The 18,363-nt window shown below is 47.0% G+C and overlaps 2 protein-coding genes across 21 annotated transcripts in view; both read left to right on the top strand.

The window, feature by feature from the left end:
• The window catches only part of kif1aa (kinesin family member 1Aa), a 160,810-nt gene extending 152,557 nt beyond the window's left edge, over positions 1 to 8,253 (top strand). For all 20 annotated transcript variants that reach the window (XM_014123746.2, XM_014123748.2, XM_014123751.2 and 17 more), the window contains one exon: positions 7,537 to 8,253. In XM_014123746.2, coding sequence (XP_013979221.1) covers positions 7,537 to 7,579 — 43 coding nt within the window. In that variant the 3' untranslated portion in view covers positions 7,580 to 8,253. The remainder of the gene's footprint in view (positions 1 to 7,536) is intronic.
• A 5,244-nt stretch (positions 8,254 to 13,497) lies between these two features.
• Positions 13,498 to 18,278, top strand: LOC123724429 (uncharacterized). Its single transcript, XM_045687964.1, has 2 exons — positions 13,498 to 17,333; positions 17,438 to 18,278. Exon 1 carries the CDS (start codon positions 13,947 to 13,949, stop codon positions 15,243 to 15,245), a length of 1,299 nt encoding a protein of 432 aa, XP_045543920.1. The 5' UTR covers positions 13,498 to 13,946; the 3' UTR covers positions 15,246 to 17,333; positions 17,438 to 18,278.
• The last annotated feature ends 85 nt before the right edge of the window (positions 18,279 to 18,363 follow it).

Here is an 18,363-nt window from a genome sequence, read left to right on the forward strand (position 1 = left end):
AGCTGTCCGAGACCCAGACAGCTATCTCACAGGCGTCCGAGACCCAGACAGCTATCTCACAGGTGTCCGAGACCAAGACAGCTATCTCACAGGCTGTACGAGACCCAGACAGCTATCTCCCAGCTGTCAGAGACCCAGACAGCTATCTTACAAGCGTCAGAGTCCCAGACAGCTATCTCCCAGCTGTCGGACACCCAGACAGCTATCTCCCAGCTGTCAGAGACCCAGACAGCTATCTCCCAGCTGTCAGAGACCCAGACAGCTATCTCCCAGCTGTCAGAGACCCAGACAGCTATCTCCCAGCTGTCAGAGACCCAGACAGCTATCTCCCAGCTGTCAGAGACCCAGCCAGCCATCTCCCAGCTGTCAGAGACCCAGCCAGCCATCTCCCAGCTGTCAGAGACCCAAACAGCTATCTCCCAGCTGTCAGAGACCCAAACAGCTATCTCCCAGGCGTCAAAGACCCAGACAGCTATCTCCCAGCTGTCAGAGACCAAGACAGCTATCTCCCAGCTGTCAGACACCCAGACAGCTATCTCCCAGCTGTCAGACACCCAGACAGCTATCTCCCAGCTGTCCGAGACCCAGACAGCTATCTCCCAGCTGTCAGAGACCCAGACAGCTATCTCCCAGCTGTCAGAGACCAAGACAGCTATCTCCCAGCTGTCAGACACCCAGACAGCTATCTCCCAGCTGTCAGACACCCAGACAGCTATCTCCCAGCTGTCAGACACCCAGACAGCTGTCTCCCAGCTGTCAGAGACCCAGACAGCTATCTCCCAGCTGTCAGAGACCCAGACAGCTATCTCCCAGCTGTCCGAGACCCAGACAGCGATCTCCCAGCTGTCCGAGACCCAGACAGCTATCTCCCAGCTGTCCGAGACCCAGACAGCCATCTCCCAGTTGTCCGAGACCCAGACAGCTATCTCCCAGCTGTCAGAGACCCAGACAGCTATCTCCCAGCTGTCAGAGACCCAGACAGCTATCTCCCAGCTGTCAGAGACCCAGCCAGCCATCTCCCAGCTGTCAGAGACCCAGCCAGCCATCTCCAACCTGTCAGAGACCCAAACAGCTATCTCCCAGGCGTCAGAGACCCAGACAGCTATCTCCCAGCTGTCAGAGACCAAGACAGCTATCTCCCAGCTGTCAGACACTCAGACAGCTATCTCCCAGCTGTCAGACACCCAGACAGCTATCTCCCAGCTGTCCGAGACCCAGACAGCCATCTCCCAGCTGTCCGAGACCCAGACAGCTATCTCCCAGCTGTCAGAGACCCAGACAGCTATCTCACAGGCGTCCGAGACCCAGACAGCTATCTCCCAGGCGTCCGAGACCCAGACAGCTATCTCCCAGGCGTCAGAGATCCAGACAGCTATCTCCCAGCTGTCCGAGACCCAGACAGCTATCTCCCTGCTGTCCGAGACCCAGACAGCTATCTAACAGGCGTCCGAGACCCAGACAGCTATCTCACAGGCGTCCGAGACCAACACAGCTATCTCATAGGCTGTCCGAGACCCAGACAGCTATCTCCCAGCTGTCCGAGACCCAGACAGCTATCTCACAGCTGTCAGAGACCCAGACAGCTATCTCCCAGCTGTCCGAGACCCAGACAGCTATCTCATAGGCTGTCCGAGACCCAGACAGCTATCTCCCAGCTGTCCGAGACCCAGACAGCTATCTCCCAGCTGTCCGAGACCCAGACAGCTATCTCCCAGCTGTCCGAAACCCAGACAGCTATCTCCCAGCTGTCAGAGACCCAGACCGCTATCTCACAGGCGTCAGAGACCCAGACAGCTATCTCACAGGCGTCAGAGACCCAGACAGCGATCTCCCAGCTGTCAGAGACCATGACAGCTATCTCACAGGCTGTCCGAGACCCAGACAGCTATCTCCCAGCTGTCAGAGACCCAGACAGCTATCTCCCAGCTGTCAGAGACCCAGAAATCTATCTCACAGGCGTCAGAGACCCAGACAGCTATCTCACAGGCGTCAGAGACCCAGACAGCTATCTCCCAGCTGTCAGAGACCCAGACAGCTATCTCCCAGCTGTCCGAGACCCAGACAGCTATCTCCCAGCTGTCCGAGACCCAGACAGCTATCTCACAGGCGTCCGAGACCCAGACAGGTATCTCACAGGCGTCCGAGACCAAGACAGCTATCTCACAGGCTGTCCGAGACCCAGACAGCTATCTCCCAGCTGTCCGAGACCATGACAGCTATCTCACAGCTGTCCGAGACCCAGACAGCTATCTCACAGCTGTCCGAGACCCAGACAGCTATCTCCCAGCTGTCCGAGACCCAGACAGCTATCTCACAGGCGTCAGAGACCCAGACAGCTATCTCCCAGCTGTCAGAGACCCAGACAGCTATCTCCCAGCTGTCAGAGACCCAGACAGCTATCTCCCAGCTGTCCGAGACCCAGACAGCTATCTCCCAGCTGTCCGAGACCCAGACAGCTATCTCCCAGCTGTCAGAGAGCCAGACAGCTATCTTACAGGCGTCAGAGACCAAGACAGCTATCTCACAGGCGTCAGAGACCCAGACAGCGATCTCCCAGCTGTCAGAGACCCAGACAGCGATCTCCCAGCTGTCAGAGACCCAGACAGCGATCTCCCAGCTGTCCGAGACCCAGACAGCTATCTCCCAGCTGTCCGAGACCCAGACAGCTATCTCCCAGCTGTCCGAGACCCAGACAGCTATCTCCCAGCTGTCAGAGACCCAGACAGCTATCTCCCAGCTGTCCGAGACCCAGACAGCTATCTCCCAGCTGTCCGAGACCCAGACAGCTATCTCCCAGCTGTCCGAGACCCAGACAGCTATCTCACAGGCGTCCGAGACCCAGACAGCTATCTCACAGGCGTCCGAGACCAACACAGCTATTTCACAGGCTGTCCGAGACCCAGACAGCTATCTCCCATGCATCAGAGACCCAGACAGCTATCTCCCAGGCATCAGAGACCCAGACAGCTATCTCCCAGCTGTCAGAGACCCAGACAGCTATCTCCCAGCTGTCCGAGACCAAGACAGCTATCTCCCAGCTGTCCGAGACCCAGACAGCTATCTCCCAGCTGTCTGAGACCCAGACAGCTATCTCCCAGCTGTCAGAGACCCAGACAGCTATCTCCCAGCTGTCCGAGACCCAGACAGCTATCTCCCAGCTGTCCGAGACCCAGACAGCTATCTCACAGCTGTCAGAGACCCAGGCAGCTATCTCCCAGCTGTCAGAGACCCAGACAGCTATCTCCCAGCTGTCAGAGACCCAGACAGCTATCTCCCAGCTGTCCGAGACCAAGACAGCTATCTCCCAGCTGTCAGAGACCCAGACAGCTATCTCCCAGCTGTCCGAGACCAAGACAGCTATCTCCCAGCTGTCCGAGACCGAGACAGCTATCTCCCAGCTGTCAGAGACCCAGACAGCTATCTCCCAGCTGTCCGAGACCCAGACAGCTATCTCCCAGCTGTCCGAGACCCAGACAGCTATCTCACAGGCGTCCGAGACCCAGACAGGTATCTCACAGGCGTCCGAGACCAAGACAGCTATCTCACAGGCTGTCCGAGACCCAGACAGCTATCTCCCAGCTGTCCGAGACCCAGACAGCTATCTCCCAGCTGTCAGAGAGCCAGACAGCTATCTTACAGGCGTCAGAGACCAAGACAGCTATCTCACAGGCGTCAGAGACCCAGACAGCGATCTCCCAGCTGTCAGAGACCCAGACAGCGATCTCCCAGCTGTCAGAGACCCAGACAGCGATCTCCCAGCTGTCCGAGACCCAGACAGCTATCTCCCAGCTGTCCGAGACCCAGACAGCTATCTCCCAGCTGTCTGAGACCCAGACAGCTATCTCCCAGCTGTCAGAGACCCAGACAGCTATCTCCCAGCTGTCAGAGACCCAGACAGCTATCTCACAGCTGTCCGAGACCCAGACAGCCATCTCCCAGTTGTCCGAGACCCAGACAGCTATCTCCCAGCTGTCAGAGACCCAGACAGCTATCTCCCAGCTGTCAGAGACCCAGACAGCTATCTCCCAGCTGTCAGAGACCCAGCCAGCTATCTCCCAGCTGTCAGACACCCAGCCAGCTATCTCCAACCTGTCAGAGACCCAGACAGCTATCTCCCAGGCGTCAGAGACCCAGACAGCTATCTCCCAGCTGTCAGAGACCAAGACAGCTATCTCCCAGCTGTCAGAGACCCAGACAGCTATCTCCCAGCTGTCAGAGACCCAGACAGCTATCTCCCAGCTGTCCGAGACCCAGACAGCCATCTCCCAGCTGTCCGAGACCCAGACAGCCATCTCCCAGCTGTCCGAGACCCAGACAGCTATCTCACAGGCGTCCGAGACCCAGACAGCTATCTCCCAGGCGTCCGAGACCCAGACAGCTATCTCCCAGGCGTCAGAGATCCAGACAGCTATCTCCCAGCTGTCCGAGACCCAGACAGCTATCTCCCTGCTGTCCGAGACCCAGACAGCTATCTAACAGGCGTCCGAGACCCAGACAGCTATCTCACAGGCGTCCGAGACCAACACAGCTATCTCATAGGCTGTCCGAGACCCAGACAGCTATCTCCCAGCTGTCCGAGACCCAGACAGCTATCTCACAGCTGTCAGAGACCCAGACAGCTATCTCCCAGCTGTCCGAGACCCAGACAGCTATCTCATAGGCTGTCCGAGACCCAGACAGCTATCTCCCAGCTGTCCGAGACCCAGACAGCTATCTCCCAGCTGTCCGAGACCCAGACAGCTATCTCCCAGCTGTCCGAAACCCAGACAGCTATCTCCCAGCTGTCAGAGACCCAGACCGCTATCTCACAGGCGTCAGAGACCCAGACAGCTATCTCACAGGCGTCAGAGACCCAGACAGCGATCTCCCAGCTGTCAGAGACCATGACAGCTATCTCACAGGCTGTCCGAGACCCAGACAGCTATCTCCCAGCTGTCAGAGACCCAGACAGCTATCTCCCAGCTGTCAGAGACCCAGAAATCTATCTCACAGGCGTCAGAGACCCAGACAGCTATCTCACAGGCGTCAGAGACCCAGACAGCTATCTCCCAGCTGTCAGAGACCCAGACAGCTATCTCCCAGCTGTCAGAGACCCAGACAGCTATCTCCCAGCTGTTAGAGACCCAGACAGCTATCTCCCAGCTGTCAGAGACCCAGACAGCTATCTCCCAGCTGTCAGAGACCCAGACAGCTATCTCCCAGCTGTCAGAGACCCAGACAGCTATCTCCCAGGCATCAGAGACCCAGGCAGCTATCTCCCAGCTGTCAGAGACCCAGACAGCTATCTCCCAAGTACAAAAACCTCTCCTTTTCCTCTGCTTGTTTTTTTTACTGCGATTGGTTCATGCAACCGGGCTACTTCCTGCTCTACCTCCCCACCTCACAGGAGTGAGCAGCTGCGTTGCAGTTGCTTCCTTCTTCCTTCGACTATATTGCCGGATGTCTTATGTCATGGCGCTGGCTGCTCCGTTTTAAGAGAGCCCGCTTCCTGTATCTATCAAGGCTGACACTTACTGCAGCCTGGTAGAAGCGACAATCCGATACGACTAGGAGAGACCACATCCTATAACACGGTGACCATGCCATTTGGGGTGAAAGAGCTGAAACACCTAGGAAAGCTGGGTGATGCCATATGCTTTCCCTTTTCATCTTTGAGCACCTCGATGACCAGTGATTTTTTTATTTTTTTTAGTCGGCAGTTACAACACAGCTTACAACCAGTCATCATGCAGGGTTTATGTCCTAGCGAACAACACAATTTTTTTGTTGTTGTGCTTTTGCCACTTTCTCAGCCTGCCAAGGCCTCGACAGTGATACAGTTCATCCATAACTGTTGTGTCTTCTCTAAGAGGGGCACGTCATTAATGCTCAGTGTCTTAGCTTTTAGCTCGTCATGGGATGCAACTATTGTGCTTACAATCCTTTCACAGAAGTGTTTAGCAGCTGAAAAACGTGTAGACGTCATATCCCACCCTTGGCGTCCCTAGCGTATCGGTGGGCTAGCGTTTTTCAGGTTAATTACCTAACCTCATTTTTATCCCGGGTCAACTTTTTTCCTACTGTCGTACCTTGGAGACTATGGCTTTTTTACCCTGTCGCTTTTTCCCTAGTGTCATACTCTTCGCTCATTGGGCTACCACCCTCGAGTGGGACTTTCTCTTTTTGACTGTATGTAAAAGGAATGTTCTATCCTAATGCTATAAATTAACAATCAATAAGCCTTGACTAATCCCCAGGGTTTGTAAGACACTGGGTTAATAATTAGGCAAGGACTCAGCTTTCTGCAAAATGTCTTGTACAGTTTATTCAGAGAACGTTCTGCCCAACATGCACAAAGATGTTCATTTTATCCTCTCTCTCCACTTACGCACACACCTCCACACCAACAGTAGATAACCTACGTACACACATACGCACAGACAGTAGGTGAACAGTATCTCTTCCTTGACCTCCCACCACTGTTCCAGCACTGCCTGTTCCTTTCACCATAGATTAGGAGAACCTTGAAGGCTCCTCCCGTTATCTCACACACCCATGTCTAGACTTGATGGGACTAACGTTCAGTACATTGACTTACAGTTTATTATCCATGCTACATAACTACTAATTCATAATGGATTATTGATTAATTTACCTTCATTAGATAATTCTCTTATCACTTTATCCTGACGATTCATTGGGGATCAAAAAAGGAAAGGAGGACCAAGGCACTCTTCATATAATTAATTTAAATGCCTTTATTTATAGGGCATGTTCAATGGGAAACAAAGTTTTTTTTTAAACTGACGCGTTTCGGCTGCACGGCCTTCGTCAGGGAGTACAAAGAAAAAAATGATAAAACCATTGTATTTATCTTAGGAAGGACCCTGTACTTCACAGGAGATGACCTTATGGGACATGTCTAATTATGCTGAGATTGGAGCTTTGTACTGGGCTGTCCCTCACTTAGTTATGAGGTTTTTCCTGATTGGGGGGGGGTTGTTGTCTTCGCACCTTTTTGGTGCTTATTCCCTTCGTTTCGGGACCTCTGAGTGTTGCTACGTTGGGGATTCCCTGGCTTCGGAAAGCATATTTCTTGCGATCAGGAAATTGGCCATACCCCTACATGATACATCTTAACAAGAGTATTTGAAGGAGAACTTGCATAACCCTGGTTCTCTGATAATATGAGTGAGATGTATCACCGCATTCCCCATGCTTGCAAGAGCTTGAGGAAGACAAGCATGCTTGAGAATAACAACAGGGTGGCTCCTTTTAATGGAAGTGAGGGTCTCACCTCATTCGCCACTCTACCTGTCTGTCTCAAACAGACATTTTTTTTGATTGGTACTTCCAAGAGTAGGCAGTTCTTAGCGAACCCCCACAGGTGATATATCTCTCTCATATTATCAGAGAACCAGTGTTTACGCAAGTTACGCAACATCTACTGTATGCTATTATTCATATGTTGTGATGCAGTAAATATGAAGAAAATCCGAAAGGTTGGTATTTTGAATCAATATACAATATATTCTCTCCCCCTTTTGTCTCCACCAGATCAAAACTCTCCAGAAGGAGAGCTGGACAGATGAGGATGTGAAACAAACAATCGAACGACAACACGTCTTATAAAAGAAGATTAGAAAACATTAGAACGCAAAGAGACTAACCTGTATATAAATCCCAGATACCTGATTACTCCTATGCTTATCCTACCCCCCCTCCATCCTACACTAGTAACCTGCTCTTCCTCCTTCTGCACACGCTCACTTTATCACAAGCTAACCACCAGTGTATCTGAGGCCTCCATCATCGTTGTGTGTCTGTCAGGCCTGTACCGCTGTCTGTCTGTGTGGGCTTTATCATCTGGGTAAACCCCTCTCCAAGGTCTGTGTCCCAAATGGCACACTATTCCCTCTATATTGTGCTACGTTTTACCAGGACCTATAGGGCTGGTCATAGCTACTGTATGAATAACCCATGGTCAAAACTAGTGCACTATATAGGGAATAGGGTGCCATTTGGGTCAAAACTAGTGCACTATATAGGGAATAGGGTGCCATTTGGGATGCTGCCCGAACCTCGTCCTTACCTTTCGGAGCTGGTGGAACGGAGTAATGGGTAGTTAGTTACCAGTTCCTTATTTTATAGACTTACATTGTGATGTACTGTATGGTAGACATCAGCTTATTAAACGACACACATTTATTTCCTTCAGGAAAGAAAACAAATAAAATCAGGAGTGTTGACAGTAAATGGTTCTGTCTGAAACGACGCTGTTTACAGTGGGTGCTTTTGTTCACATCACTACATTATTGCTTCTCTTATTGTTACTCATACAATGTTTAAAAAAAAATAAAAAATAAAAAAAATAACAGGTTAGTATTCAAAGTAAACACATTTTCACCAAACTAGGGTTTTGTCAGTTGTGCTAAAATATAAGGCTGAAAAAAATTACAATTAACAGTTGTTAAGTTTAATGTACGTCTTCTGTTTACGTTTCTCTTTCTTTCCATACCAGCTCAGCTCTGTTGGACAGAGTAACTCTTTCTGTCCCTATTCTCTTTCCATACTAGCTCAGCTCTGTTTAGCTCTGTTGGACAGGACAGAGTAACTCTTTCTGTCCCTATTCAATTTCCATACCAGCTCAGCTCTGTTCAGCTCTGTTGGACAGGACAGAGTAACTCTTTCTGTCCCTATTCTCTTTCCATATCAGCTCAGCTCTGTTGGACAGAGTAACTCTTTCTGTCCCTATTCTCTTTCCATACTAGCTCAGCTCTGTTTAGCTCTGTTGGACAGGACAGAGTAACTCTTTCTGTCCCTATTCACTTTCCATACCAGCTCAGCTCTGTTCAGCTCTGTTGGACAGGACAGAGTAACTCTTTCTGTCCCTATTCTCTTTCCATATCAGCTCAGCTCTGTTGGACAGAGTAACTCTTTCTGTCCCTATTCTCTTTCCATATCAGCTCAGCTCTGTTGGACAGGACAGAGTAACTCTTTCTGTCCCTATTCTCTTTCCATACCAGCTCAGCTCTGTTGGGCAGGACATAGTAACTCTTTCTGTCCCTATTCTCTTTCCATACCAGCTCAGCTCTGTTGGACAGGACAGAGTAACTCCTTCTGTATCATGACGTAATGTAATCTCCATGTTCCTCCTGATAAGTCCTGAGATGTCAACACACACATGTTACATCCCACGTGGCACCCTATTCCCTATATAGTGCACTACTTTTGATCAGGACCCTATGGGCTCTCGTCAATAGTAGTGCGCTATAAAGAGAATAGGATGCCATGGGAGGATGCACCTACAGCTTGGCTACAAGAGAGAAGGGTTGGCATTAATCAAGTGATCACATGTTCACACTGGTATTCTGATGAAACCAGATGATGGTTTAGCTAATGCCCAAAGTAGCTCTGAAGGTATTTACAGTAACTATGAAGGTATCTACAGTAACTATGAAGGTATCTACAGTAACTATGAAGGTATCTACAGTAGCTCTGGAGGTATCTACAGTAGCTCTGGAGGTATCTACAGTAGCTCTGAAGGAATCTACAGTAGCTATGAAGGTATCTACAATAGCTATGATGGTATCTACAGTAGCTCTGAAGGTATCTTCAGTAGCTCTGAAGGAATCTACAGTAGCTCTGAAGGAATCTACAGTAGCTCTGAAGGTATCTACAATAGCTATGATGGTATCTACAGTAGCTCTGACGGTATCTACAGTAGCTCTGACGGTATCTACGGTAACTATGAAGGTATCTACGGTAACTATGAAGGTATCTACGGTAACTATGAAGGTATCTACGGTAGCTATGAAGGTATCTACGGTTACTATGAAGGTATTTACAGTAGTTATGGAGGTATCTACAGTAGCTCTGAAGGTATCTACAGTAGCTCTGACGGTATCTACAGTAGCTCTGAAGGTATCTACAATAGCTATGATGGTATCTACAGTAGCTCTGACGGTATCTACAGTAGCTCTGACGGTATCTACGGTAACTATGAAGGTATCTACGGTAACTATGAAGGTATCTACGGTAGCTATGAAGGTATCTACGGTTACTATGAAGGTATTTACAGTAGTTATGGAGGTATCTACAGTAGCTCTGGAGGTATCTACAGTAGCTCTGACGGTATCTACAGTAGCTCTGACAGTATCTACAGTAACTGTGAAGGTATCTACAGTAACTATGAAGGTATCAACGTAGCTCTGAAGGTATCTACAGTAGCTCTGAAGGTATCTACAGTAGTTATGAAGGTATCTACAGTAACTATGGAGGTATCTACGGTAGCTCTGGAGGTATCTACGGTAGCTCTGGAGGTATCTACGGTAGCTCTGAAGGTATCTACGGTAACTATGAAGGTATTTACAGTAGCTCTGAAGGTATCTATAGTAGCTCTGAAGGTATCTACAGTAGCTATGATGGTATCTACAGTAACTGTGAAGGTATCTACAGTAGCTATGAAGGTATCTACAGTAGCTATGAAGGTATCTACAGTAGCTATGAAGGTATCTACAGTAGCTCTGAAGGTAACTACAGTAACTATGAAGGCATCTACGGTAACTATGAAGGTATCTATGGTAGCTATAAAGGTCCCTACAGTAGCTACGTAAAAATAACATTTTATGGAAAATCCTCCCAAATTTAACCTTGATTCATCTCTAAAGTCTAATGATTTTTCTTTGTATTAATACGTGATATATTTAAATATTTAACAATATGATTATTTATTTCTGCGTGTATTTATTTACAAATACATTTATATTTCTAAAGTAGTTACAGTGCAACTTCTGCACGCAGCACTTTTTATTATGAGTTCGACTAACGTTTTGATAACATGACCTATGACCTCTACCCCCTACCCCTTCTTACTGTGGTCAGTAGTGAATAATGCTACCCCCCCCCAAAAAAACGAATTGATACAGGGCCATCTTCTATGTGCTATAGTATTGCAGCTATATGTTACTTGAATTAAACCATCAACATCGCATAGATTGATTTTGAAGTGTTGTACCTGAGCTAATTGCAATCCGATTTCACTCATGCTACAATATTTTAGAAGCTCGAGAGATTGTGAATGTAATGGAAATTAATTATGCTTTCAAACCCAAGATGGGAAACAGATGGGTGCATGGACAGTTACGATCCCGATCCCTTACGTTTGTGAATAGAATAAGGAAAATGAAAACAAGCTGTTTGTAGCACAATAGGGATAAGACAAGAAACAAGGTTTCTGAACAAGGATTTGTACATAATGATGCAGTGCCTCTCTTTTCAGACAGTATATCTGCAATCACCAGTTGCTTTGGATCTACTTCATCATGTCCCAAATGATTCCATATTCCCCGTGTAGTGCACTACTTTTGACCAGAGTCCTGTGGGCCCTTGTTAAAAAGTAGTGCACTACATAGGGCATAGGGTGCTATTTGGGACTCTGACATCATCGTGTGGCTGTTTTTGTCTAGCTAACCATAATCTCTTCATGAACACAGTAGGCTAATTAATATACATTGAACTGCAAAAGTATTGGTACAGTGACAATTTTTTTGCTGATGTTGTTCTGGCACTGTACTCCAGCACTTTGGATTTGAAATTATAAAGTGAATTTGTCGCAATACTTTTGGTTCCCTAAAACGGAGGGACTATGAACCAAAAAATGTGCTGTAATTTCTAAATGTTTCACCTGATATGGATGATAATACCCTCATATTAATGCTGACAGTCTGCACTTTAACCTCCATAGTCATTCTATCATTTCACATCCAAAGTGCTGGAGTACAGGGCCAAAAAAACAACAAAACAATTGTCGGAGATTGATATGAGCGTATGTACTTAAAGACAGTGAATATGAGTCGTCATATACCGTATGCCATTTTATAAACATATCATGGACTGATAGTATAAGATTATCCATTTCTACAGAAATATACTACTGATATTTCATTGTAGACATTTTTCTGTATAATTACCAGATTGAATCCAGCAAATTATATGGTGTCACATCCTCTTCAATCGCTTTTTTTTAGTTCATCTCATGTGAAGCTTAATATTTTAGTCTTTAGTCCTTTATGTTTTCCGTTCAACAGCACTTATTGTATGTATATATATATATATATATATATATATATATATATATATATATATATATATATTACTGCTCAAAAAAATAAAGGGAACACTTAAACAACACAATGTAACTCCAAGTCAATCACACTTCTGTGAAATCAAACTGTCCACTTAGGAAGCAACACTGATTGACAATAAATTTCACATGCTGTTGTGCAAATGGAATAGACAACAGGTGGAAATTATAGGCAATTAGCAAGACACCCCCAATAAAGGAGTGGTTCTGCAGGTGGGGACCACAGACCACTTCTCAGTTCCTATGCTTCCTGGCTGATGTTTTGGTCACTTTTGAATGCTGGCGGTGCTTTCACTCTAGTGGTAGCATGAGATGGAGCCTACAACCCATACAAGTGGCTCAGGTAGTGCAGCTCATCCAGGATTGCACATCAATGCAAGCTGTGGCAAGAAGGTTTGCTGTGTCTATCAGTGTAGTGTCCAGAGCATGGAGGCGCTACCAGGAGACAGGCCAGTACATCAGGAGACGTGTAGGAGGCCATAGGAGGGCAACAACCCAGCAGCAGGACCGCTACCTCCGCCTTTGTGCAAGGAGGAGCAGGAGAAGCACTGCCAGAGCCCTGCAAAATGACCTCCAGCAGGCCACAAATGTGCATGTGTCTGCTCAAACGGTCAGAAACAGACTCCATGAGGGTGGTATGAGGGCCCGACGTCCACAGGTGGGGGTTGTGCTTACAGCCCAACACCGTGCAGGACATTTGGCATTTGCCATAGAACACCAAGATTGGCAAACTCGCCACTGGCGCCCTGTGCTCTTCACAGATGAAAGCAGGTTCACACTGAGCACGTGACAGACGTGACAGAGTCTGGAGACGCCGTGGAGAACGTTCTGCTGCCTGCAACATCCTCCAGCATGACCGGTTTGGCGGTGGGTCAGTCATGGTGTGGAGTGGCATTTCTTTGGGGGGCCGCACAGCCCTCCATGTGCTCGCCAGAGGTAGCCTGACTGCCATTAGGTACCGAGATGAGATCCTCAGACTCCTTGTGAGACCATATGCTGGTGCGGTTGGCCCTGGGTTCCTCCTAATGCAAGACAATGCTAGACCTCATGTGGCTGGAGTGTGTCAGCAGTTCCTGCAAGAGGAAGGCATTGATGCTATGGACTGGCCCACCCGTTCCCCAGACCTGAATCCAATTGAGCACATCTGGGACATCATGTCTCGCTCCGTCCACCAATGCCACGTTGCACCACAGACTGTCCAGGAGTTGGTGGATGCTTTAGTCCAGGTCTGGGAGGAGATCCCTCAGGAGACCATCCGCCACCTCATCAGGAGCATGCCCAGGCGTTGTAGGGAGGTCATACAGGCACGTGGAGGCCACACACACTACTGAGCCTCATTTTGACTTGTTTTAAGGACATTACATCAAAGTTGGATCAGCCTGTAGTGTGGTTTTCCACTTTAATTTTGAGTGTGACTCCAAATCCAGACCTCCATGGATTGATAAATTGGATTTCCATTGATTATTTTTGTGTGATTTTGTTGTCAGCACATTCAACTATGTAAAGAAAAAAGTATTTAATAATATTATTTCTTTCATTCAGATCTAGGATGTGTTGTTTAAGTGTTCCCTTTATTTTTTTGAGCAGTATATATCAGTATTGCAGCTACTGTATGTGAATGAATCGTGATGAATTGTAAATGTGTGGGCTGTTTGTTTTGTATCGAGCATACATTAGTCATCGTAGTGGGTCCAGTCCAAACAACAGGGAAGCAGAATGATGACTGAGTAGCCACTACTTACAGTTGGAAGAGAACAGGACGGCTGTCAGTATACCCAGTAGCCACTACTTACAGTTGGAAGAGAACAGGACGGCTGTCAGTATGCCCAGTAGCCACTACTTACAGTTGGAAGAGAACAGGACGGCTGTCAGTATACCCAGTAGCCACTACTTACAGTTGGAAGAGAACAGGACGGCTGTCAGTATGCCCAGTAGCCACTACTTACAGCTGGAAGAGAACAGGACGGCTGTCAGTATGCCCAGTAGCCACTACTTACAGTTGGAAGAGAACAGGACGGCTGTCAGTATACCCAGTAGCCACTACTTACAGTTGGAAGAGAACAGGACGGCTGTCAGTATACCCAGTAGCCACTACTTACAGTTGGAAGAGAACAGGACGGCTGTCAGTATACCCAGTAGCCACTACTTACAGTTGGAAGAGAACAGGACGGCTGTCAGTATGCCCAGTAGCCACTACTTACAGCTGGAAGAGAACAGGACGGCTGTCAGTATGCCCAGTAGCCACTACTCACAGTTGGAAGAGAACAGGACGGCTGTCAGTATGCCCAGTAGCCACTACTCACAGTTGGAAGAGAACAGGACGGCTGTCAGTATTCCCAGTAGCCACTACTTACAGTTGGAAGAGAACAGGACGGCTGTCAGTATTCCCAGTAGCCACTACTTACAGTTGGAAGAGAACAGGACGGCTGTCAGTATGCCCAGTAGCCACTACATACAGTTGGAAGAGAACAGGACGACTGTCAGTATGCCCAGTAGCCACTACTTACAGTTGGAAGAGAACAGGACGGCTGTCAGTATACCCAGTAGCCACTACTTACAGTTGGAAGAGAACAGGACGGCTGTCAGTATTCCCAGTAGCCACTACTTACAGTTGGAAGAGAACAGGACGGCTGTCAGTATACCCAGTAGCCACTACTTACAGTTGGAAGAGAACAGGACGGCTGTCAGTATTCCCAGTAGCCACTACTCACAGTTGGAAGAGAACAGGACGGCTGTCAGTATGCCCAGTAGCCACTACTTACAGTTGGAAGAGAACAGGACGGCTGTCAGTATACCCAGTAGCCACTACTTACAGTTGGAAGAGAACAGGACGGCTGTCAGTATTCCCAGTAGCCACTACTCACAGTTGGAAGAGAACAGGACGGCTGTCAGTATTCCCAGTAGCCACTACTTACAGTTGGAAGAGAACAGGACGGCTGTCAGTATACCCAGTAGCCACTACTCACAGTTGGAAGAGAACAGGACGGCTGTCAGAGTACCCAGTAGCCACTGGCATGCAGGGTTCTTCTTGTCCTTCTTTATGTGTCTCAGGAAGTATAGCATACCTAGGGAGATGGTGTTTAATGGGCTCATTTATCATCCATGGCTTTCCAGCCATTGATGTAGTGACAGAGACCAAATTGATTGATTGATACACTGCTACCTGTAGCTTTTGATAAGGATCATGCCTGAGGCCAGCCAACCTACAGAGCATGCTCAGTACGAGCAGGAAATGACATAGCACTTATAAGTTATGTCTCAAAGGGCCCCCCTATTCCTTATATAGTTAAGCAATAAGGCCCGAGGAGGTGTGGTATATGGCCAATATACCACGGCTAAGGGCTGTTCTTAAGCACGACACAACGCGGAGTGCCTGGGTACAGCCCTTAGCCGTGCTATATTGGCCATATGTCACAAACCCCTGAGGAGCCTTATTGCTATTATAAACTGGTTACAGTCGTAATTAGGGCAGTAAAACTAAATGTTTTGTCATACCTGTGGTATACGGTCTGATATACCATGGCTTTCAGCCAATCAAAATTCAGGGCTCAAACCATCTAGTTTATAATTCTATATACTGCACTACAGTACATAGGGAATACGGTGCCATTTGAGATGCATAATATTACTAAGAGAAGGAAGAACTGTAATGCCAATGGGAAGTAACGCAGCTAAAACCACACTGCAACACCAACACCAATGTGTGCTGAGTCTGACACAACATACTTGTATTGCTGTGGCTCTGCTGTTCAATACAACGGAACACAGCTGTGTATCTGCCGTTCAATACAACGGAACACAGCTGTGGATCTGCAGTTCAATACAACGGAACACAGCTGTGGGTCTGCCGTTCAATACAACGGAACACAGCTGTGGATCTGCCGTTCAATACAACGGAACACAGCTGTGGATCTGCCGTTCAATACAATGGAACACAGCTGTGGATCTGCCGTTCAATACAACGGAACACAGCTGTGGATCTTCCAGCTGTGGATCTGCCGTTCAATACAACGGAACACAGCTGTGGATCTGCCGTTCAATACAACGGAACACAGCTGTGGATCTGCCGTTCAATATAACGGAACACAGCTGTGTATCTGCTGTTCAATACATCCAGTAAAGGGGTTTATTGTTTAAGCCCCCCACAGCACTACTGTTGTTGTTGGTACTGTATGTTGAATATCACTGTACCCGCATGCAGTGTTGTAAAGTACTTAAGTAAAAATACTTTAAAGTACTACTTAAGTTGTTTTTTGGGGTATCTGTACTTTACTTTACTATTTATATTTTCGACTACTTTTACTCCACTAAATTCCTGAAGAAAATAATGTACTTTTTACTCCATACATTTTCCCTGACACCCAAAAGTACTCATTACATTTTGAATGCTTAGCAGGACAGGAAAATGTTCTAATTCATGCACTTATCAAGAAAACATTCCCAGGTCATCCCTACTGCCTCTGATCTGGCAGATTCACTAAAAACAAAAGCTTAGTTTGAAAATGATGTCTGAGTGTCCCTGGCTATCCGTAAATTAAAAAAGCAAGAAAATCGTGCTGTCTGGTTTGCTTAATATAAAGGAATTTGAAATGATTTATACTTTTACTTTTACTTTTGATACTTAAGTATATTTTAGCAATTACATTTATTTTTGATACTTAAGTACGTTTAAAACGAAATACTTTTAGACTTTTACTCAAGTGGTATTTTACTGGGTGACTTTCACTTTTACCTGAGTCATTTTCTTTTAAGGTATCTTTACTTTTTACTCAAGTATGACAAATGTGTACTTTTTCCACCACTGCCAACATGCATATCTCTTCACATACTGTACCATGTTGAAAGGGCTCTGTGTGTGAATGATATTAGATTTTACAGTAATGATTCAATCCAATGAAGGTTGTGATATAAGGTAATTTCTACCCATATCAATGTATCTTACTGTATAACTACAGGGTATACACTGCTTGCAGTAAATGTGCATTTTAAAACTGTTATCATTCTTTTGGAGTTCCAGTGGAACACAGGCCTAACCTGTACCAACGGGTCAGAGGTCTACCCTGTACCAACGGGTCAGAGGTCTACCCTGTACCAACGGGTCAGAGGTCTACCCTGTACCAACGGGCCAGAGGTCTACCCTGTACCAACGGGCCAGAGGTCTACCCTGTACCAACGGGTCAGAGGTCTACCCTGTACCAACGGGTCAGAGGTCTACCCTGTACCAACGGGCCAGAGGTCTACCCTGTACCAACGGGCCAGAGGTCTACCCTGTACCAACGGGTCAGAGGTCTACCCTGTACCAACGGGTCAGAGGTCTACCCTGTCACAATGGGTTCTACACCTGTTGGGTCTGGCTAATTTCCTCCCAGTTTGTCTATTTCCATTGATTGAATCAGAAAACCCACAGTCATGGATGGTGGTGGTGCGTCACTGAAATCTCACATACAGTCTGGTAGAATGTAAATGATTATATGATACTTTATTATATTGGAGTGCAGTGTGTGGGCGTATTGAGCAGGTTATGGTTGCCTCCTTCCCGGTTTAATAGACCCTTACCTAAGAGGAGAAGTGTTCATATGGCCTGTTGAATGTAGCCAGGACATCATGTAGACTGGGTTATGAGTCCCAAATGGCACCCTATTCCCTTAATAGTGCACTACTTTTTTTTTACCAGAGGCCTTATGGGGTCTGGTCAAAACAAGTGCACTGTATAAGGAATAGGGTACCGTTTGGGACTCGGAAACTGTCTGTCTGTCAATCCTGTTTCACTGTCTGGCCACAAACATCCACATCCCCTCTATCGTCACCGTCACAGCATTCACAAAGCAGCTTTTGAACCATCATTATTGACGTGTGCTTCCATATTTAATCAGAACTGATTGTATTGTTTCTATAGCTCTGTCAAACTGCACCCATTAAAGCATTTTTCTATTTGGTTTTCTTCATGTTATTTTTTTTGTTGCATTGTATTTAAATAAACATGATTGCTGTGAACAGTACACCATACAGCTGTAACCTGTTTAAACACCATCTTAAATGTTCAGTAGTTAAATCAATGTCTCTATTTGAGTGTTGGAGTGAAGCATAAACAGTTGGTGTACACTAAACACATTGTCAATTGATATTAAATAAACGTGGAACTTATGAAACACGACCAAAGTACATGTCCATTTTTTTGTTGAAATTGTTCCCTTCATGCTGGAGATTATAGGCCTCTTTTTATTGATCTATTAAATTCT

This window comes from Salmo salar, chromosome ssa10, assembly GCF_905237065.1.
Source record: "Salmo salar chromosome ssa10, Ssal_v3.1, whole genome shotgun sequence".
NCBI lineage: Eukaryota > Metazoa > Chordata > Actinopteri > Salmoniformes > Salmonidae > Salmo > Salmo salar.

What these genes read in the sequence shown, in the direction of transcription:
- LOC123724429 (XM_045687964.1), top strand. Translation starts at nt 13,947, where the DNA reads ATGCCCAGTAGCCACTACTTACAGTTGGAAGAGAACAGGACGGCTGTC.